Source organism: Marmota marmota, unplaced genomic scaffold, assembly GCF_001458135.2.
Source record: "Marmota marmota marmota unplaced genomic scaffold, marMar, whole genome shotgun sequence".
In the NCBI taxonomy this organism is placed as follows: Eukaryota; Metazoa; Chordata; class Mammalia; order Rodentia; family Sciuridae; genus Marmota; species Marmota marmota.
In genome coordinates, this window is record NW_025999897.1 from 3568500 (window position 1) to 3591387 (window position 22888).

Consider the following 22888-nt stretch of genomic DNA (forward strand, 5'->3'; position numbering starts at 1 on the left):
TTTCTCTGATATTGTAATTAAGATATCAGTAACAAATTGCTTGGAAAACCCACAATCATTTAGAAATTAGATACATAATTCTAAATAATATAATCTGGAAGTAAAGAAGCCTAAGGGAAATTAGAAAATATTTTTAACTGAATTAAAATGATAAGATAGCATATCAAAATTTGTGGAATTAGGCTGAAGTAGATCTTAGAGGGAAATTTATATCATGAAATACTTAAAGCAGAAGAGAGAGAAGTTCTTTTTCTCGATTGGCAGCATGAGGAGCTTCACAGACCTGCTCTCTAGCAAAACAAGAATAATTGGTAAAAACTATAAAAAAATTAAATGTCTCTGGAAATTGTCCTAAGGATATAGAGCAAGTGAAGATACATTTGTTCAAGAAAATCAACTACAGCTTGGTAAAAACAGCAGAAGTCTGTGGTGCTTGAGCTGTGACTTGCTTTTACTCTCTACTGTCTCTCCAGCTCAATTTTATGGAAGTTCCAGTGGTGAGCATGGCAAAGAAGATGGGGTTTTCTTTCTCTCCCCTTACCTCCCAATACTGTGTCTTCTTGGGAGGAGCATGCTGCCAGCATTTCATATCCTTTTGAAGTCTTGAATTGAAGAGGCTGGTGAGTTCTTGGTGTGTGCTGCTGAGTGGTGGTGGTGGTGGGGGGTCCCTTCCTCCACTCAACCCCCACTCATAGGGTACAACATACTCATAAACACAACAGGTCAAGAATACTACAGCTAGGGTTATCCTTTCCATAGGGTGACAAGCCAATAAGACCAGAGACTACTGCCACTGCATAGTGCCCAGAGTAATGGCTGAGATTCTTGCATGGGGACAGGCAGTCCAGAAGAACAGTGAGAGCAGAAGCTCTCCCTATGGACTGCCTGTATGGGAAACTTAAGTGTGAGGAAGTTCAAGCCTAAGGATGCTTTAGAAAACATCTTTAGTGGAGATTTTGATAGGAAACCCTATTAGACATATGGTTTAACAGAAGGATCAGAGACAATCAAATAGTGTCCTGCTAAAAACTACCATCATTCCAGGATAACAATGTGCATGCCCAGCATATCCACTGAGGACTAATATCAGTGTCTTCACACTGTAAGGGAAATAATTGCACTGAAACAGTCTAGCCAAACCCTAAGTCAACAAGTAAGCAATAATAAAAATTACTCTTGGATAAGGGAATCAGTATCCATAGTTGCTGTGTTATGTAGTATCTAATGTGTCCAGTTTCAAGGAATAAACAAATAAAACAAGAAATGCAAAGAAAAAGGAAGTGAAACCCATTTTTAGGAAAAAGGCAGTAGAAACTGCCTGTGAGAGTGTTCAGATTTATCAGACAAAATATTTCAAAGCAGCGATTACAAATATGTTCAAAAAACTGAAGGAAACCATGTTTAAAGAAGAAAAGGAAGTTATGATGACCATTAAATAAAATATCAATAAGGAGAAATTACAAAAAGGAACCATGTGGAAATTCAGTGTAATGTGGAAACAGTATAATAACTAGCGTGAAAACGTCACATTATAGGAGCCGAACAATAGATTTGAACTGGAAGAAGAAAGAATCACTGACTGTAAAGATAGATTGATAAAGATTATGCAAACTAAATTAGAACCGAAAGAAAAAAGGATAAAGAAAAATATTGCCTTAGAGAAACGTAGGTCAGCATTAAGTGTTTGTTCTAACGTGTAATGGAGGTACAAGAATGAAAGGAGAGGGAACAAAGGAGAAGGTATATTTAAAACATGATGGCTGAAAATTTTCAAATTTAATGAAAAACATCAATCTGTACATCAGAAAAACTCAATGCACTTCAAGTTAAGATAAACACAAAGATATGTATACATAGATACATTGTAGAAAGAATTTTGAAACACAAATAGAATAATCTTGAAAGCACAAAAATGAAAAAAAGGAAGGCCTAAAAAAGAAAAGAAGCAAGTTTTTAAAAAAAATTTTTGTAGTTGTAGATGGACAGAATGCCTTTATTTGTTTATTTTTATGTGGTGCTAAGGACCGAACCCAGTGCCTCACATGTGCTAGGCAAGCGCTCTGCCACTGACCTACAGCCCAAGCCGAAAAGAAGGAAGTTTTAAATCATTCAACCCTTTCTAAAGAAATTGGAGAAAGAAGAGTAAGTTAAACCCAAAGCTATCAGATGAAGGAAACACTAAAAATTAAAATAGAAATAAACAAATTTGGACCCAGAAAAGCAGTAAACTCAAAAGTTGGATTTTTAAATGATAAACAAAATTAATAAACTTTCAGCCAGATAGGCCAAGAATACAAAGAAGAATCAATTTGCTAATGTCAAGAATGAAAGAGGAGATATCACTACAGATCCTAAGCAGCCCTATGGACATAAATTTGACAATGGTGATAAAAGGGATAAAGTCCCTGAGCAACACAAACTACCAAAACTCACTCAGGAAGACATAAATAACCAGAATACTCATTTATCTATGAAATAAACTGAGCCTATAGTTAAAAGTCTTCCAACAAAGAAAACTCTGGGCCCTCATGGTTTCACTGATAAATTTAATCAAACAGGTGAGGGAGAAATAATACCAACTGTTCAGTCTCTTCTAGAAGACAGAATAGGAGGTATTGCTGCCTAGATTATGAGACCAGTTTTATTTCAATACCAAAATCAGAGATTAGGGGAAATATTTGGATATCACATATCTGACAAAGATTTTATTCAGAATATATAAAGAATTTTCAAAACTCAAAAGTAAGAAAATAGCCTAAAGGAAAGCTAAGTTGGATTGCTACAGTGAGACATGACTACATATGTATTAGAATGGTTAAAACAAAAACCTTAAAAATGCCAAATGCTGGTGAGGAAGAGGAGCAACAGGGGCACTTATCTTCTTCTTGATGGCAACACAGAACATTATTTTAAAACACAGTTCCCAGTTTTTTATTTTTTAAATAAAGTGAAACATATTTACCATATGACAGAACAGTTTCACACCTAAGTATTTACTCAAATGAGATGAAAGTCTTTGTCCACACAAAAATCTGTAAGCAAGTGTTTATTATAACACCTTTCTTATTTTATTTCTAGATATAGACTTTTTTTCTTTTAAAAATAATTATTCACCTTGAATTACCTTTTTGAAATAACTCAAAAAATGTTTTGAGCTTGAAGAAATGTTATGGTTGTTTTATTTAAAATGGTATGGCAGTTTTTAAAAGTGAAAAAAAGAATGTAGTATGAATTTTAGTCTTTTCACATACTCATGGGATATTTATAAAGATGATCTAATTAGGGCATAAAGACATTTTTATTAAATGATTATTTAAGGGAAACTAGAAATTAGCACTCATGTGTTTACCTGAACATTTTAAAAAAATACAAAACAACCCCAAATAGCTGTGCAAATGTAATTAAAACCAAGCATAGACTAATGGATAATAGTGAGCTTCAATAAACAATTCTGATGTGTCCAAAATTATAACTGAGGATTAAAGATCCCTTTTTAATTTAATGGGGGAAAACCCCCCAAAACTTACTAAGCCAAAACAAAACCAACCCTCCCCCAAATCTACAAAAACAACAACAACAAAAACCCTCCCAAACAACCCAAAACACAAACTTGCCCCAACCATTGGAACTGATCAGTGAAACAAGCTGAATCTCAGCAAAGAACAGTATAATGGGAAATTCTTAGTTGCCTTCAGTGTGATCTTGAAACAGGTGAGAAAACAAAGAATAATGTTAGCTGCTGAAAAGAGATCAAAGCAGTTTATGGAGATTTTAGCAGATTTAAGCAGCAAGTGCTGCTTGTGCTGGCATATAAGGTGAATTGGTATGTAAGGAACATTATACATTTCCAAGAAGTGCAGGTAATGACTGTTTTCATCACACATACTGCCCTTGTCTTGCATTGGTATCATACTTTTTTTTGATCCTCTGCTGGGTCAAATTTTCCTTGCTCCTCTGCTGTCCTTGTGAGGAATTTGGGAAGTCTGGCTGTTCTCAGTGTGGTCTACTGAGTGGCCTATTGAACCTGTGCTAATTAGTGCTCTTGCACTATTCCAGACACTTGAGCAAGAGTGGCAGAGAGGAGCTCCGTGAGTTGCCAACTCACAGAATTGTGAGGTAAATAAAATGGTTGTAGTTTTAAGTTATTGAAGTCTTGGGGTGATTCGTCATGCAGCAGAAAGCTAACACATAAAATCAGATACTGCAAAACAGTTTTCCAAAGTGGTGTGCCAGTATATCCTCATCAGCGCTGAGCCAGTTGCCTTTGCGTTGCTTCTTCTCCAATACTTGGTCGCCAGTTAGTTTATTTTTTTAATTAAAAAAAATTTAGCTGTTCTTGAAGGTAGTTATTGGTATTGCTTTGTGTGATTTTAATATGTATTTTTCTGACCAGTGATGGTGGGTTCCTTTTTATATGTTTATTGATAATTTAGATAGCCTCTCAGAGTACAGCGCCTACATAAAATTTTGTCTTTAGGATTTTAAGTAGTTTTATCTTTGTGTTAGATTATCTGCTTTTTTATTATTGATAAAGAGGGTTTTTAATGTATTTTGGATAAGAGTCCTTTTGGAATATAGTATAGTAAATATTTTGTTCACTTTGTTGCTTTTCTTCATTCTTTCACTAGTATCCTCAATGAACAGAAATCTTAAATTTGAATGCTAATTTAATCAGTTTTTTCTCCATATAGTAGAACCATTTTATGTCTTGAATTTAAAGAAATCTCTATCTTAAAGTCCTGAAGATATTCTTGGGGGAAAAATAGTTTTCTTATAGAAGTTTTATTGTGTTTTCTATTCGGATCTATAAGCCATCTGGTATATGTTTGGTATATGTTTTAAGATCAGGAGTTAAGGTTTATTTTTATCCTTTGTATAAATCCAAGTGGCACTAGCATTTATTGAAAAAGATGACAGTTTTCTTCTCTACCACAGTTCTATTTGTTTCATAAATCAAGTGGCACTATGCCTGTTTCTCTTCTTTTCCTTTGGCTCCTTTGCTTGTGCCAGTGGACTGTGTTTTTATATCTGAATATTATTTATGATTGGTAAATGTTTGTTGAAATGTTTTAGGTAAACTAGTGAGTGAGTCTCCACTAGTGTTATTTCTGTGGTAAAACATTCGTAAAATTCTAAAATATTGACTTAAAAACAATTTTTAAGCATAATCAACTTGGTGTTGCAGTCTGAATTCATCTTTTGATATCAAGAAATGTTTGGCAGTTCTGATATTGTTATATAAAAACATTTGTTTTACTTGAATTGCTGGTAATATATTGCTTGATGTTGTCCTTGCCTCTGAGAAAGTTCATATATCAGGTAAAGTTCCTTTAAATTTTTCCTGGAAACAGAACTTTTCTAGTTGATTAACATTAGTCTATATGGAGGTATTTGCTTATGTCAGTTTGGCCTGAATAATTTGAACAAAACAAAACAAAATAAACTGGCAGAACACCCTTTGTAATCAAATAAGCCAGCTTAAAAAAAAATAAAATGTCAAAAGCTAGTTTTCATTAAAGAGCATTCAGATATCTGTATTCATTTCTAGCTTCAAAATTATATATTTTATCGTTGTGATTCTGTTTGCTTTTTAAATAGGAAATGTGCAATGGGATTTAATCTTGCTATTAGAATTTAATTATTTTCTGTTTTGCCTTCTATGTAATATTTTCATAGACGTCAATGTTTCACATAAGTCCTTTTTCTTCCATTTCAGACATTCTTTATTATGGTATCCTTTCTTGAGGTATTATGAGAGAACAAGAAGTTTTCTAAAAAAGCATGAAAAGTCAGTGTTAAGACTGTTTACAGATTGCTTCAAGTTCTGGAACTTGTGGATTACAAAGTGGGAACATTAACTTCAAAGCACATCTGGCAATTGTTACAAAATCAGAAAATAGATTGCTTATTTTCCCCAAATAGACTCAAGAACATGCTTTACTATGAATAATTCCCATTGCACATTTAAAGTGGTTAGAAGATAAACTCAGTGTATTGTATATGAACAACAACAGAATATCAGGACTAGTTTACAGTGCTCATTGTTGCTTTTAAAAATTACAGTAGACATTTTCTAGTTTTCCTTCTTTTTGAATGGCCAGCTTGAAAAGGAAATTCATCATAATAAAGTGAGTCTTCTACTTCTTTAATAGCTTTTAAAGATGAAGGGAATGAAATAGGAGCTACATCTGCATAGTTGAAATGCTACGTTGTAATTAGCTAAACCAATATTTTGTACCCTGCTTATAAATGTAGAGATGGGTAAAAATAAATCACAGATGGTTTTCGGTTTTAAGTTCTAAACTTAATTAGTGCTTGAGCATCTTTGAGAATTCCTGTTTCCTCTTCCCCTTCCCCCCCTTATATTTAATTCTGCTTCATGAATTAGAGTTTTATATATTTTCAGATTCGTATATGTCTTTGAAGAGCTTATTTTCTGTGCTTGTTTTCAGCATTTCAAAAGTAGAGAATGATTACTTGTTTTTCATGTATATATGTATACTTTTAGACATATATATGTATATATGTATACTTTTAGACAATAAAAGTGTGCTGGAAATTTGCTGCCTCTAGTTTTCAAAGAGATGGATGCTTACAGTATTGCTATTTAGTAAAGAATATGCCTCTTTTTGTGGTACAATATTTAAATAGATTGTATTATTACCTCTACTTATCGCCAAATTGTACTAATTCATACATCCATCAGTAGTGGCTCATATCATGAATAATTTTGTTAAAATTTTAATGTATGTTAGTCTATAAAATGATACAATGTTATTTCATTAGGATATTACTTTTTTAAAAAAATATTTATTTTTTAGTGGTAGTTGGACACAGTACCTTTATTTTATTTATTTATTTTTATGTGGTGCTGAGGATCGAACCCGGGACCTCACACATGTGAGGTGAGCACTTTACTGCTGAGCCACAACCCCAAACCCATGATATTACTTTAAATTTCCATATTTCTAAGGAGTTTAAGCATACTTCATATGTATATTTGCCATTCAAATGCAAATTGTGCCTCAAGGTTTTTTGCATTTGTCATTTGTTTCTATTCAGTGGCATTTGTCTGTTTTTTTCTTTGATTTTATATATCTATATCTATCTACACAGTTTTTTTTTTTTTTGGTACCAGTGATTGAACTCCATGGCGTTCTTAGCCTGCGACTCGTGTAGGCTTCATGAAAGAAGGTTCGAATCATGAGAAACCGCTAGGGAGTTTTGAATTAAAGAGACAAGACTCCAGTTACTTTTAAACCAGCTCCAGGATGGCTCCTCCTAGCTCCAGCCTCCAGCCACCTATTGTGGTGGTGAGGTTTATTGAAGAGGCTAGCGAGAGAAAGAGAGAACACACCAGGGAGTGGACTTTTATTGGAGAACAAAAAATTCTGGGGAAAATTTCACCCAATGAAGATTAAGGGGGGCAGCATCCCAAGATCAGGGGCAACAGTTGGGTCTTCGGGGTAGTGGCCAGACATTCCTCTGCACGGTCAAGCCATCAGACCTGGAGAAGGGTGGGGAAAGCTCTGACACAGCTGTGCCTAAGCGCCTCTCACCCAACCAGGGAGGTAACTAAAGTCACTTGCGAGGATGGCCTCTCTCATATTCCCCCTTTTTTTCTTTTAAAAAGCAGGCAATGATTTACTCTCTTGAGTCTCTATACTCTCGCTCTGAAGACTCACCATCCTATTATTATAACACAAAAAAGAATTAACAGCAAAGTGAACAGTGTAATAATGGACCAGGCTGAGTGTTTAAGAATGTTTCCAGGGTTAAATCCATTTAATTCCTTCAAAATTTGATTTGCTAAAGAAGAAGGATCTGAAAATCAGTTTTATTATTTTGAATATCTTGGATATGATGATGGAGCTCCAAAAGATCCAAGCTATTATTATTATTTTGCCAAATACCCAACAATTGGTTCTTAACCTTTTCCCAGTCCCAGAGAGAAGCATTGTACTTGGCAGCTGTAACACACACATATTTATAACTTGCGTGGCATTTATGCCTTTCTTTAAACTTTAAAGCCGAAAGTTCATTACCTATATTTATAACAGTTGCTTCTAAGGCGTTTAACTTAGTCTCAATCCTTTCATCAATATTTACTTGATTGTGCAGAGGAAGTATTTTGGGCTAAATTATTAAGAAATTTTGCATGTTGAATATTTTGAGATAAAGTTATCGAAGCTGTGACTGTGGATGCAATAAAAGAAACCAAGGCCATAACTCCCACAATTATAATTCCAATGGCACGTCTAGGTCTCGCTAGCTGGGTCTGGATTTGCTGTAAGACTTGAAAACCAGCATCAGCGTACCATGGCTCTGAAATGTTAGCAGGCAATAAAACAGAAGAGGGCACTCCTTTTCCTCTATTATATCTAGTAATACAATTAGTTAGGTTACATTTGTTACATGTTACAACGTATCTTTCATCTATCCATTTAACTTTTACATTTCCAATGATTAAAACATAAGGAGATTGGACACTGGCTCGTAAGCCATAGCAAGAACCTTCCTTACAGTTCTTGCCAACAAATTTTGGTAAAGGCTTGTCTGTAAAATGTAAGAATTCTGAGGCAGCAATTAAGCACCAAACATCTTTTTTAATACCACCTTCACTGTAGGTCAAAATATTGCTAACAAATCCTGCAGGTGACATAGCAGAACTTTTTCGTAATTGTTTTTTATCAATTTTTGGAGACCAGTCTAAGACACACCCACTGTCTTTAGACACCTTATGTTGTACTAGAAAGGTATTTACACAATCTATCCATCCAGGAAAGTGCCAATCTTAATTGTTAAACTATTAGGACAACGAGGTATTCGTGGAGGTTTTGCAGAAATGACTGGTTTGTTATGGGAAAGTCCCATTTTGATCACTGTTCTAGAATAAGGTTTTAAGTCTCCATTAATAGTATGATTAATCAGTCTAGGTCTCCCAATCGCTGTCTTTTCCTCAAATGATACTCTGAGACAGCCAGCATGTTTATCATGGTACCAACACAAGGCTAATTGGGCACTGTAGCCAGAATAATTAAATCTATTCACATGATTGGGAGTAATACGAGTATCTGTAAATCCTCCCTTCATGAATGCGTCATTAGTAAACACTGGAATAGATTCTCCAGTCCACACAGCTGGGTGTACCAGGGTTGGATCTGGGAAATACGTCCAGTAAGTGTCTGCTCGACTCCTTTTTACCTGACAGCCCAGCAGGGCAATCACTGTAGCTACCATCATCAATGGGGTCTTCTTTCTTCCTAGGAGTCAAATCATTCTCGAAGCGTGTGTTGTCAGCTTTTTCATGTCCTCCCATGAGATCAGCTTTTCAGCTGGGTCTTGGTGGGTTGTCTTCATTCTTCTTCGATATCTCTTTCTTTTGAGTGGAGGCTTCTTCGGGTTGATTTTCAGTCGCTTGAATCTCGGTTCTGTTTCCTCCATGTCTGATTGCGCATTCAGGCACCCAGATAGGACGGAAAGCACCTTCTGGAAAAACACAAGCATGACCTCTGCCCCACATAATCACTGGATCTGGGCCTTCCCATTGACCAGTCTGCAAGCCTTTCCACAAAACTCTGCCTAAAGGGCCTGTTGCTGTGGAAGACACGTCTCTCAGCTGCAGTGTGACCTTCTGCGTCACAATTTAAAAAATTTAAAGCAAACAAGGCATGGTTGAGGCTATTTTGGGAGTCATAAACCTATTCCTCCTTTTTAATTTTTGTAATTGTAGCTTAATAGATAAATGAGCTCGTTCCACAATGGCTTGACCATTGGGGATTATAAGGAATTTCTGTTTTACGGTCAATTTGAAACTCTTGGCAAAATTGTTGAAAAGAAGAGCTTACATAAGTTGGTGTATTATCTGTTTTAATCTGTAAAGGGCATCGTAACACAGCAAAGGCTGCTAGGCAATGAGAAATTACATGTTGAGTATTTTCCTTTGTACGTGCTGTGGCAAAAATGAATCTGGAATGTCTATCAACTATTACATGTACATAACATTGCTTACCAAATTGAGGAATATGAGTTACATCCATTTTCCATATTTGATTTGGTCTTAATCCATGGGGATTTACCCCTGATGGCAGAGATAGAGTGTGAATAACACACTTAGGGCAGTGACTTCTAATTCGATGAGCTTGTTCTCTGGTAATATTAATTTTTTTTCATAAACTAGAAGCATTTTGATGATGTAAAGAATGTGAAGCTTGTGCACAATCATATGGAGACATCTGTTGACAAACAGCTACCAATTTATCAATTTTGTCATTACCTGATGTTAAAGGTCCTGGAAGATTAGTGTGAGCTCGTATGTGTTCTATGAAACATGAGTATTTTCGTATTTGTACCCCCTTTTGTAGATTATGAAATAATTTAAATACCTCTTGTGATGAGGTATATCCAATAACTGAAGTTTCAATATTTTTGTTAACTCTGACTGCATATAAGCTGTCAGAATAAATATTAATAGGCTCATTTGCAAAATAATTTAAGGCACAAATTAGAGCTTGTAGCTCTGCTCTTTGGGCAGAAGTATATGAGGTTTGTATTATCTCTGTGTGAACATGGCTATAAAACCCTGCTTTACCTCAGCTTGAACCATTAGTGAACACTGTTAGGGCTCCATCTATGGGCTGGGCATGTACAATCTTTGGAAAAATAAGTGGTGTTATTGATGTAAATTGAATAATTTTATCACGAATGTAATGACTTTCTATCTGACCAGAAAAATCAGCAAAAGCTATTTGCCATAGACTAGAAGCTTGAAAAAGTCAACTATTTTGTTGAACAGAAAATGGAATAATTATGATATCAGGTTTAGATCCAATTAGTTGTAAAACTCTCGTTCTACCTTTAATTACTAATTGAGCAATAGAGTCATGAAAAGGAATTAATGTCTTTTGGGGAGAGTGGGCTATATGAATCCACTCAATAACGCCCAATCTTTGCCATGTAGCTCCTGTAGGGGCATAAGCAGTTGGAAATATTAATAAGTATACCAGCTCTTGAGGATTAATTCTAATAAGTTGTGCATTTTCAATTGCAATTTCAACCTTTTTAAAGCTGCTCTAGTCTCTATTATCAGGTGACGAGGAGAAGTTGGAGAAGGATCTCCTTGTAATATCTGGAATAAAGGACTTAAATCAGAAGTATTTAGTTTTAAGGATGGCCTCAGCCAATTGATATCTCCTAATAGTTTTTGAAAATCATTAAGGGTATGTAGCTCCTTAACTTTTATCTGTAGATTTTGAGGACGGATTGTACGTCCTTGAATTATTTGACCCAAATATTGATAGGGAGGCATCTTTTGTATCTTTTGAGGAGCAATGCACAAACCCATTGCTGTAAGTGAAGCCTCTAACTGAGTAAAAATTTCTGAAAGTACTTCTGGATTAGCATGAGCTAATAATATATCATCCATGAAATGAATAATATATGCATCAGGAAAGTTATTTCTTATAGGAGTTATCACTTGACCCACAAATTTTTGACATAAAGTTGGACTATTACGCATTTCTTGAGGCAAAACCTTCCAGCAATATCTTTTAACAGGTTTTTAAAAATTAATTGCTGGGACACTGAAAGGAAGTTTTTCACAATCCTCAGGATGCAACCTTATTGAGAAAAAACAATCTTTTAGATCTATTACCATTAAGCTATAATTTAAAGGAATTGCTGTAGCAGAAGGAAGTCCAGGCTGCAATGATCCCATAGGCTGAATTGCATGGTTTATTGCCCTTAAATCCTGTAATAACCTCCAATTATCTGACTTTTTTTTTAATAACAAAATTGGGGGTGTTCCAAGGACTAAACATTAATTCTATATGACCAGCCTGAAGTTGTTCATCAACTAACACATGAATTATCTTAAGTTTTTTTCCTGAGATGGTGCACTGAGAAATCCATATAGGCTCTTCTGTGAGCCAGGTGATTTTTTCTGGTGTCTTTTGGATCAGGGAGACACTCAGGGTCCCTAGTAAAAATTTTGCTCTAGAGTGTTTACTAATCTTTGTCGAGGAGACTGGTTTGTAAGCAGATAATTTTCCTGATAATTTCCTTCATTATCTCCAGGAAGAATCCCTTGATAAATTTTTTTTCAAATGATCTCATAGAATTTGGAGTTATTAATAATAATCCTATTTTGTTTAATATGTCTCTTCCCCATTTACTGGTAAGGACTCTAACACATAAGGTTTAAAAACTCCACTATTCCCATCAGGATCTTCCCAATGGAGATACCTAGCACTCTGAGCAGGCCGTGAGATTTGTCTAATCCCTTCTAAGTTAGTTGGCGCTATATGTAAGGGCCAATTCTTAGGCCAGAAGTGACTGGACAGGAGTGATTTATCTGCTCCTGTGTCCATTACGCCTTTGAAATTCTTATGACTAATTTTAAGTTCCAGTAGGGGGCTCTCCTGCTGCACTAGTTGAGACCAGTACACTGTGTCTGGCGGTTTGGAAACTGAATTTACTTGTGGGTGTCCATCCGAATTACAGGGTAAAAGAATCAACTGGGCTATAGTGTTTTTAGGAGTAAGCCGGATGGCATAATTTGATTTTACAGTTACATTTAATTCTCCCTCAAAACAAGAATCTACCACTCCAGGTATCACCTCGATGGCCTCTTTTAAATTGTTATGTCCCCAAATTAACCCTATATTTTCTCTAGGGAGTGGCCCAAAAACCCCAGTAGGGATTTGTTGTGGCCCTTTTTCAGGAATCAATTCAATTACCATGGATGGTTCTAAAGGAATTGCCTGTGAGATCAGCTCTGGGAGAAATGGCGGCTCCCTATGGTGGGCCGTGATGACATTAAACTGTGCAACCTCTCTTCCGGTTCCCCTGTTTTTCCAGCCCAGGGATGGGCTGACTGGAAGTTTTTTTGACTCTCTACCAGGCGGAAGTGGAGGCCAAAATGTGGACAGATCAACGCCATCTTGGTAGTTCTCTTGTCCTGCCACATGGTCTCTAATAGATCTGTTTGCAGTCTGATAGAGCCACGGGTCAAAATTAGAATAGAGTTTATTGGCATCTCAGTCACCCGGTGGGAGTGGCTGGTGGCAAATTGTTTAAGCAAGCTCTGTATAAAACGCAGATTAGGACTGTAAACATCATAAGCATTTTTCAGTTTTTTAATAGTTTTAAATGGAATTACCACATGGATGTGAACACACTGGTCTTGATCATTAACCTGCTCAAAAACTGGAAAGAGTTGAAAGCCACTAATATTTTCCCCAGCTACTGTGCCTTTAGAAGCACTAAATTAGAAATAATAAAAGGTGTCCCCTATAAAAACACTTCTATTCAACAATTCATTGTTTTTATAGGGGACACCTTGTATTATTTCTAATCTTAAGAGAGTGCTTTGAGTCTTTAGGATTAATGATTCTTGATAAATATTTTTTGTAGATTCCCTTTACCAAGCTAAGGATGTCTCTTTTATTCACACATCCTCAAGGTATTAAAAATCATGAATGCTTGTAGAACATTTTTAATACCTTTTTCTTCTTTTGAGAAGATCGTATAGTTTTCCTCCTTTAATCTACTAATGCTGTAAACCTCACAACAAATCGTTACATTTTAATTTTATTATGTTTTTGTTAATTTTGCTTTAAAATAGTCAATTGTTTATTAAAGATATTTAAAACGTAAGATAAAAGTAATCTGTTTATCCAACTATTTATCATTTCTGGCATTATTTAGCATGACTTTATGGAGTGTTTTCAACTGGTATTATTGTCAGGTCTTTACAATTCTTTTCCTCATAGCTTCATCAAAAACAATCTTTCAAAATGCCTGGCACACAGGAAATGTGTAGGAAGTAATTTTTGAATGAACATGCTATAACCTTAAGCGTGACATAGGAAATAACTCCTTTGAAGGATCTCTTATGTTGCCTTGTAGTTAAAGATGTTCTCCCAGATTTTTTATCTTCCCAGAATTACCATGATGACTGGGGTTGTGACTCAGTCGTAGAATGCTTGCCTAGCATGCATGAGACACTGGATTTGATCCTGAGCACCATATAAAAAAAACTAAATAAACAAAATAAAGGTATTGTGTCTGTCTACAACTAAAAATATATAAAAAGCTACCATGCATTTATCTATATAAAGTATTAAGACAGTGTAACTTTTCTAAGTGATATGTTCTAATCTGTAAAAAATGTTTTAAAATTATTTTTAAAGCATAACAAATAATTTTTTTCCTTCTAAAATATATTTATAGTTTTTGTCTAATTGTTTTAAAGTCATTTATGGTCATTCCATTTATTTGGTAATCTGAAATAACTACTTACTTTTTTGCAGTGTCTATCCATAAAAATTTAACATGATCCTGTTTCTCTTTCTTCAGAATCAATGTTATTTGAAAAGTTTTTTTTCCAGCATGTATTTAAGATATATACTGATCACAAACTTCCCTTTAACTAGGCTAAGCAATGGTATCTGGCTTCATGGGAGAAAAATAAAAGTGATCAGTTTGCGTATAATACCTTTTAAAACATATTGTTTTGGGGGCTGGGGTTGTGGCTCAGCAGTTGAGCGCTTGCCTAGTAGCATGTATAGGACCCTGGGTTTGATTCTCAGCACCATATAGAAATGAATAACTAAAATAAGGGTATTGTGTCCAACTACAACTAAAAAATAAATGTTAAAAAAAGTATAAAAATATTGTTTTGTACCCGGGGTTGATCCCAGGGGCGCTTAACCACGGATCCAAATCCCAGCCCCTTTTTAATATTTTATTTTGAAATAGGGTCTCACTAAATTGCTTTGAGCCTTGCTAAGTTGTTGAGCTGGCTTTGAACTTGCAATCCTCCTGCCTCAGTCTCCTGAGTATAGTAGATTATTAAAGAAAACATTTTTATAACTTTTATTGTGAAAAAATCCGTGTAGAAAAAGAATAGTACGATAATAACTTACATATCTGCTGCCTATTAAATTTTGTCACTTTGCTCTATTGGAACTATCTGAATGTAAGTTGCAAATATTATATTGTTTAATCAGAAAATATTAGTCTCATGGTTGAAATTTCCTTGGCTGTTCTTTTTTTTTTTTTTTAATTACCTTTGATTAAGAGAAAAATATGCATCCTCTACTTTAGTTCACAGGAAGGAAGTAATTTTCTAAGTTCTTCCATGTTTAAAATGTTTTTTTTTATGCTTGATTTTTGAAGGACTCTAGACAGGATATAAAATAGTTGACTCATATTTTCTTTCCATGAGTTTCTTAAATATAGTTTTGTACTGTTGTCTTCCATTGTATGATGTGTGTTAAAACTGAGAAGTTTTTTTTTTTTTTTTCCATTTATGTCTTACTGTTTTTGGCTAGGGTCCAAAGATTTAATTTTTTTTTAGTTTATAAAGTTCACTTTTTAATTTTTATAATACTCTGAACCATATTCAGTGTATTACTTGGAATTTTGTTCAAAACATGATATATATTTACGAATGGATGTTTCTGGGTCAATTTTCTAAGGTAAAGAGTGATAGTATTCAATATAATGTTTCAGGTAATTTTATTTTAAGGAATGTTGAGGGCCACAGCCGAGTCGGGATGACGCATGGCATTTTTGCCAGAAGTAGTGGTGGAGAGGTGACGCCAATGAGCCATTAAGATGATGACTTTTGAGTTCTCGTGGAGTTCCCGTTGAGCTCTCCTGGGGATTCCTGAAGAGTTCGAATTGGTTGGGGAAGTGCTGGAGGAGGGATTTCCGGTTGGTGGTTCCTGGAGGAGCTGTGTGGCGTTTGGGAGAGTTCCCGGGAAGCGTGTGTGGAGTGTGCTGGTAGAGTTCAGAAATAAAGTTTGTTCTTGCTTGAGTGGCTCGTGATTTGTGCCCAGCCAGACTGCAGCAAAGGAAGTTTTCTTTTCTTCTTCTTTTTTTTTTAAATGGTTGTTCAAAACATTACAAAGCTCTTGACATATCATATTTCATACATTAGATTCAAGTGGGTTATGAACTCCCATTTTTACCCCAAATACAGATTGCAGAATCACATCGGTTACACATCCACAATTTTACATAATGCCCTATTAGTAACTGTTGTATTCTGCTACCTTTCCTATCCTCTACTATCCCCCAAAAGAAGTTTTCTTAATGCTTAAATACTGGGTTGTGTTCAATTAATTTTCTTCTTTAAGGAATCTAATTATACATTTATTGGATTCTTGTCCACATTTGAAAGTTTTTCTTTGCTCTTTTAAAATATGTTTTGTTTAACCATATTCAGTTTCACCTCTTAGTTTCATATCCTGTCTTCTGTATCTCCTGCTTTTGCTTTAGTTATCTTTTTTAACTTGTGTAACTCTTAATATGGGCTCTATTTCTTAGATGATTTTTGTTTGACTTCCATTTTCTCTTTAATTTGGTTAGCTCCTATTTAACATTTTTTTTCCTATTTTTTTAATTCTGGTATCCAGTGTTTCTTGTATCTGCAGTTATATTTGCATGTGTGTTGTCCTGTTAGTGATGGAACAAAACAATGAAATACCTGTTAATGAGTGGCCTATGGTAAGTGGGTGGCACAAAAGTATGAGGCGGAAGTGCTAGAGGAAGAGGACTCAAAAGAAGAACTGTTATTCTTTTTTTCCTAATTCGGGCTTTTTAAGAAAAGCATTTCCTTTTGTTGGAAGGTTTTGATTTTGATTTTCTATTTTTATACTAAGTTGTTATGGTTATTGGATTTTTTGTTCTGTTCATGATTATTTATTTTAGATTTTTCTGAATCAGCAATAACTAATGATGTTATGCTAGGTGTTAGTTTGATCGTCTTACTTTATTTTCGGTTCAGAAAGGCCCTCTTCTGCCACACCAAAGTTCTGTTTCTTTAATAAATGGTGACTTTTTTGGTTGTTATTTTGGTTTGTTATCTTTGGATTCTTTGATTCTGTCTTGTTTATGTAGAACCTTATCCTTCCTAAGGCTTCCTTTTCTGGTTTTTTTTTTTTTTTGCACTTTTCCAAGCCTTCTGTTTGTTATCCATTTATAATATTCTGACCTATCAGTTCTCCTCCCCCCGCCCTTTTATTTTAGTGCAAGCTGCATAAAGGTAGGCCACTCTCCTTTGGCAGGTCAGTATTTGATGATGCTTATGTCCTTACCATCTCTAGGACCCTGAGGTGTTCCCCTGTTGCCCTCCCTGCTGTATCACTTTGATTTGGCTCAAGATTTCATTCTGCTGGTCTCGGATCTTTATGTGGACCACTTAATCCAGGAATTAGTATTCTTTCTCTTCACTATATTGTAGGCCTGGCTGATGGGTGTTTTTATTTGGTTGCTCTATTGATCTGCATGGGTCTTGGAGGCTAGGGAGAGAAATTTAAATTTGATTGGTTGCCATTACCTTATGGTATATGCCCTCCATGTAAAAGAAAATTGGTTTGAATATTCCTCTTAATCTAGGTACTGTAATATAGTTCCTCTTCAGATCTTATCTGTTGCTATTGAAACTCTTCTCTGTTTTACCTAAGTTCTTTTTTTTTTCAAGTTTATTGCCTCCATATTCTTTGATTAACGGATTCTTTGTATTCATCTTATTTTTATTGTTAAACTGAATCAAATTGTTCATTTTCCATGATTTTTAACCGTAATAAATTACTTGGGGAATTTTGTTTGCAAACAAAATGATATTTCAGAGACATGGAGTCCAATAGTATATGTTTGAAAACATTTATCACTTAATTCAAATGTTTTGCTCCCTGGTGCCACTCACTATCCTCGCCGAATTTTTGTTCTTCTATATTATGTAGATAATACATGTAGTGCATTGTGAGTGCATAATGTGAAGAAATTAGACTTCTGTCATAATGATTTTTCATTTTCAGTTTATTTGTGAATAGTTGAGATAATAATCATTGTATCTGATTTCAATAATTTTTTCACTGAAAAGCTACTAGATATTATGCTAGGTAACAGAGATACAAAATTTGAGACGTTGTCATTATTGTACTCATTCTGTACTCATATTGTACTCATTGCCCCAAGGCAATGTGGAGACATACTATAGACACTTAAAATACCATGGAAGGACTACAAGAGCGTAAACACAGGGTACTCTGGGAACTGAGAAGACGGTGGGACCGGGTTGTCTGTGCCTTCCTCTCCTTCTTGCTTCCCTCACTAATGAACACTGTTGGGCACTCTGGTGGACGTTAGGGACAAAGTGATAACAAGGTAGTCCACATTCTTTTGGGGGTGGATACTAGATCATAAAAGGGAATGAACATCTGGGATACTACTAACATGGTAGGAACTAAGTTTCTTGGGGAAGGTCATTTCTAATTAGCAAGTCTTAAATAAGTTAATCATGTGAAGACATGGGGAAAAGGGTTTTATTTTCAAAGACTTAATGATGGGGATGTGGGAGTATAGTGCTTTCAAGATAAAGCAAATTGTCGAGTGTATTTGGAATGTAGGGTATGGTGGGAGACAGATGAAGCCCAAAAGATAGACAGAAGGGAAGTCTCAAAGGACTGTCCTTTGCTAGTATGGAGCTATGCTTAAGGAGTCACATACCAGGTTTGTCTGGGAGTGTAGTGATCAAATTGAGATTTGAAGAATGAATAGGTAGTTGATGCTTATAGCATACAGAGTGATGAACAAACTCACAGGCAGAAAGGCACAAGAAGACCTATCACTTTCTGGTAACACAAGTGACTCAGGATTTTAGGAGCATGAAATGTGAAGTGAAGAGTAATGGAAGATGAGACTGGCAGTTTGGCAGTGAGAGGATCTTGAAGGTGCATTTATGCATGCAAAGGAGTTTGTTTTATATTTTATTTATTAGCGGACCACTAACATGTATTATATATTCATTCTAAAACTGAACTAAATATTGGTTTATTATAGAAAATGTTTTGATATAGCAGCTTAAGTCTATATTTTATCAATTTGAAAATTAATAAACTATTATTTTATTTTTATATCTTCAGATAGAAAATCCTCGGTACCTGAGACAGAAGCCTCTCCCAGTTTCTCTGGTAGGTGAGAATTCCACTGGATTTTTTTGGGGACAGATTTAAAAACCAATCAATCAATCAATCAAATACTTAATAGAAAATTGTATTGTTCCATATTATAAGGCACAGTAATTTTTAAAAATTATCTCATTTGAAAGTGAATAAATCACTTTTTTTCTCTGATGATTTGGTATGGGTTTCAGGCATTTTAGAAGTTTACTTTTGGGGTGAAGACAAACCAGGTCTGAAAAATTATTAAAAAACTGTTACTCATTCCACAGATGACTCCCAAGTTCAGCCTGAGAAAATCCAGCAGTTTCCATGATGATCATTTTCTTTCTCGAATGCATGAGAAAGAGGTAGGATTGGGATATTTTCTATGCACCTACTTGTTAACATAGCTTTAGGATTTTATATAATAGGTGCTTTCTGATCCTAGATAGAATAATGATGCATGATAGGAAGAGATTATCTTTTGTACAAATATAAAATCATGATGCAGCTTATGCAGGTTTGTCTTTCAATATTTTTAACACCCATCTCCCATCTTGAGTGTCCCAGCTTCACTCCTACCAGGCAGGGATATGCTGAGGGCCTCTCTCCTAACTTTCAAGTCCTAATTATCAGGGGGCCAGAAGAAATGGCAATTTTTAGAAGCAGTATCTTTAACTTTAGTGAATCTCTCTACCCTTCTTTTATCTCAGTTTACTTATAACACATCTTTTTATTGTCACTATTCTGTTTATTATTATTACTGATCCTACTACTTAAGTTGATATGCTAAATTAAGCTATGCTGTATCAATATATGATATAATATTCTGTTTTTTGATGAGAGTATTTGAGATTTAAACTCAGTGATTTGCCCTGTACACTATTCAATTGTTAGATGTATTTCTCATCTGTGGAATAGATCTAAAATAAGCCTTATTCCTTCTAAGTGAGACTTTGTACCTTATAGTCTCTCCCAGGCTCTTGTAACTACCAATTTACTCTGCTTCTATGAGTTCAGTTGTTTTAAATTCTATAAAAAGTAAACATGTTGTACTTGTTTTTCTGTGTTTGGCTTGTTTCACTTAGCATGATATTCTGTCTCCATCTATGTTATAAATGATGATTTCTTTTTTAAGGTCAAGTAGCATTTTGTTATGTATGCATACTGCATTCTCTTTATTTGTTCATTGATGGACACATAGGTTGAGTTTGTAACAGCTGTTGTCAATAGGTGTGGCAGTGAACATGGGTGTGCAAATATCTATTAACATGCTGATCTCAAATCTTTCAGATAAGTACCAGAAGCAGGCTTGGTAGATTATATGACAATTTCAATTTTAGTTTTTTGAGGAACCTCCATATAGTTTTCCATAAAGACTGTACTAATTTACATTTCCACCTCCAATATACAAGGATTCTCTTTTTTTCCACCTGCCTTGCAACACTTAATCATTTGTCTTTTTGGTAATAGCCATTCTAACAAGTGTGAGGCGATGTCTTATTGTAATTTTAATTTGCATCTCCTTAATGGCTAGTGATATCATTTTTTAAAAATTTCCTTTGTGAAATGTCTGCTTAGTTCCTTTGCCCATTTTATAATCTAATTCTTTGTTTTTCTTCTGTGGAATTGTTTTGAGTTCTTTATATATTTTGGATATTATTCTGCCTTCAAGTGTATACCTTTTGTCCCATTACATAGTTCATCTCTGTTAATTGTCTCCTTGGCTATGCAGATGTGATCCTATTTCAGGTTGACATAATCAATCCTATTTGTCTGCTTTTGCTTTTGTTTCCTGCACTTTTGTGATCTGTTCTAAAAAAATCCTTTTCCAGACCAATGTCTGGAAAGCTTCTGGAAAGCTTCATGAAGCTTTTTCCTAATTCTCTTATAGTAGTTTTACAGTTTCAGATCTTATGCTTGCCTTTAATCTCTCTTAAGTCAATTTGGGCAGGATTGGTATTAATTGTTCTTTAGATGTTTGGTATTATTTAGCAGTGAGGCCATCAGGTTTTGAACTTTTCTCTGTTGAGAAACTTTATTAATGATTTAATCTCTTCACTTGTTATTGGTTTGTTCATATTTTATTTTTCTTCAAAATTTAGTTTTGATGGGTTGTGTGTGTTTAGAAATTTATCCATTTCTCTAGGCTATCAATCTGTTGGTGAATAACTTTTCTTAGTGGTTTCTGATGACCCTTATATTTCTGAAATATTGGTTTCAATGTCTCTTTTATTTCTAATTTTATTCATTTGAATCTTCTTTACTTTTTCTCAGTCTAGCTAAAGTTTTGTCATTAGCGTTTCTTGTAAGGTTGATCTTTTGTTTATCTTTTTAAGAATACATGAAAATCAGACAATAGAAAATTTTGGATCAGGAGTGAGCATATCAATGTTCATGACATGTGTCTTTAAAGAAAAATATTTAAAGTTGTCAGGTATTTCATCAGAGATTGTTTGTAAATGTGCACAGCATTATTTTTTCCTACACTCTTTTTGTTATTCTTTTTGGCTTACTGTAAGAATGTTTGTGGTATCCTTGAGAGATTTGCAAGTAAATATCAATTATCCACTATACGTATTTCTAAAATCATTTTGCATTATTAGTAGTCATTTTTGTCTTATTTTGATGAAGTGTTTTGTTCATATTTTTCTCCATCATAAAACATTTAAAAGTTTATGTTGATTGTCCAATGTGGAAGCTATCTTAGTTTTATCTTTTTTTTTTAAAGTTTCTGATTACAGTTGATGTGGATTTTATTGATGAAGTTTTTGAAGATAGAGAAATAAATATATGTAAATGTAAAATCGTCTAGAAAATCACACATAGAAATAAAAAATACTGTTAAAAAATGTCATGGTCTTTTATTCTTTTTTATGTTTAGCCTGTAAGCACATTCATTTTCCTTAGAAAATTGGGATGATGTTGTATATGTTGTTACATATATCTTGAGTAATTTTCTTGCTATTAAACGTTGTTCCTAAGTATCCCCAAGTAACTTTCGTCACTCCTGGTGTTGGGTGTTGAGATTGTTTACAGTTTTTCCCAATATAAATAAATCTCAGAAGAATATCCTGATACTTTCATCTCTGTATTCATCTCTAAATATTTCCTTGGAACACTGAATTATACACTGTGATAAAATTGAAATGATGGGTTTTGTGAGTTTATTATAAACAACATAATTTCTAGAATAAAATGAAGATTTGGAAGCTTGTTGAAAACTGCATGTTGTTATAAGATACAAGTAAAGGATTTATTATGTGAAAATAAAAAGTCAAACATAATCAGGAGACATTTAAAGTCAAAGGAATCTAGCAGTTTAGATTGCCTTTTTAAATATAAAAATACTAATTTTAAACTGATTTTATTGTTATTGTTAAACATATTTTTCTATTAAAGTTTTTCAGATTTTTGTTGTAGTTGGACACAATATCTTTATTTTATTTATTTATTCATTTTATTTATTAATTTTTACATGGTGCTGAGGATCAACCCAAGGCCATGTACATGCCAGGCAAGTGCTCTGCCACTGAGCCACAACCTCAGCCCTAGTTTTATTTTAATTTTTAAAATAAAAAACAATGCTTGTGTTGTTTTTATTATTTTCCTCCCTCTTTCAGAGATATTTCTGTAAAAAATTTTTATTCCTAAAGGTAAATGCATAGTTATATTATAAAATGTATTGTTTTCCTTTAGAAGAATGATCTTATGTTTGTTTTCTTAAATCAGCTTTTTAAGCATTTAATTGTGGACACGTTGATAAATGCTTTTGTGTTTTGAATTTAGTGAAAACCTTGCATGAGAAGGTTAAGTAGTTCTGGTGTGCCTTGTGAATGTTCTGACCTAAAAATAGTTTTGTTGTTGTTGGGTGATGTTTTTAAAACAATAAATAATCTTCTTTCAAGTGAGTAAATTTTATTTTTAAGTAAAAT

At 34.3% G+C, this 22888-nt stretch overlaps 1 protein-coding gene across 1 annotated transcript in view; it reads left to right on the forward strand.

Annotated features, from left to right (window-relative positions):
- Window positions 1-22888, forward strand: part of Cep112 (centrosomal protein 112) — a 435668-nt gene that overhangs the window by 56567 nt on the left and 356213 nt on the right. The window contains exons 8-9 of the mRNA XM_048798206.1: window positions 18936-18983; window positions 19244-19321. Coding sequence (XP_048654163.1) covers window positions 18936-18983; window positions 19244-19321 — 126 coding nt within the window. The remainder of the gene's footprint in view (window positions 1-18935; window positions 18984-19243; window positions 19322-22888) is intronic.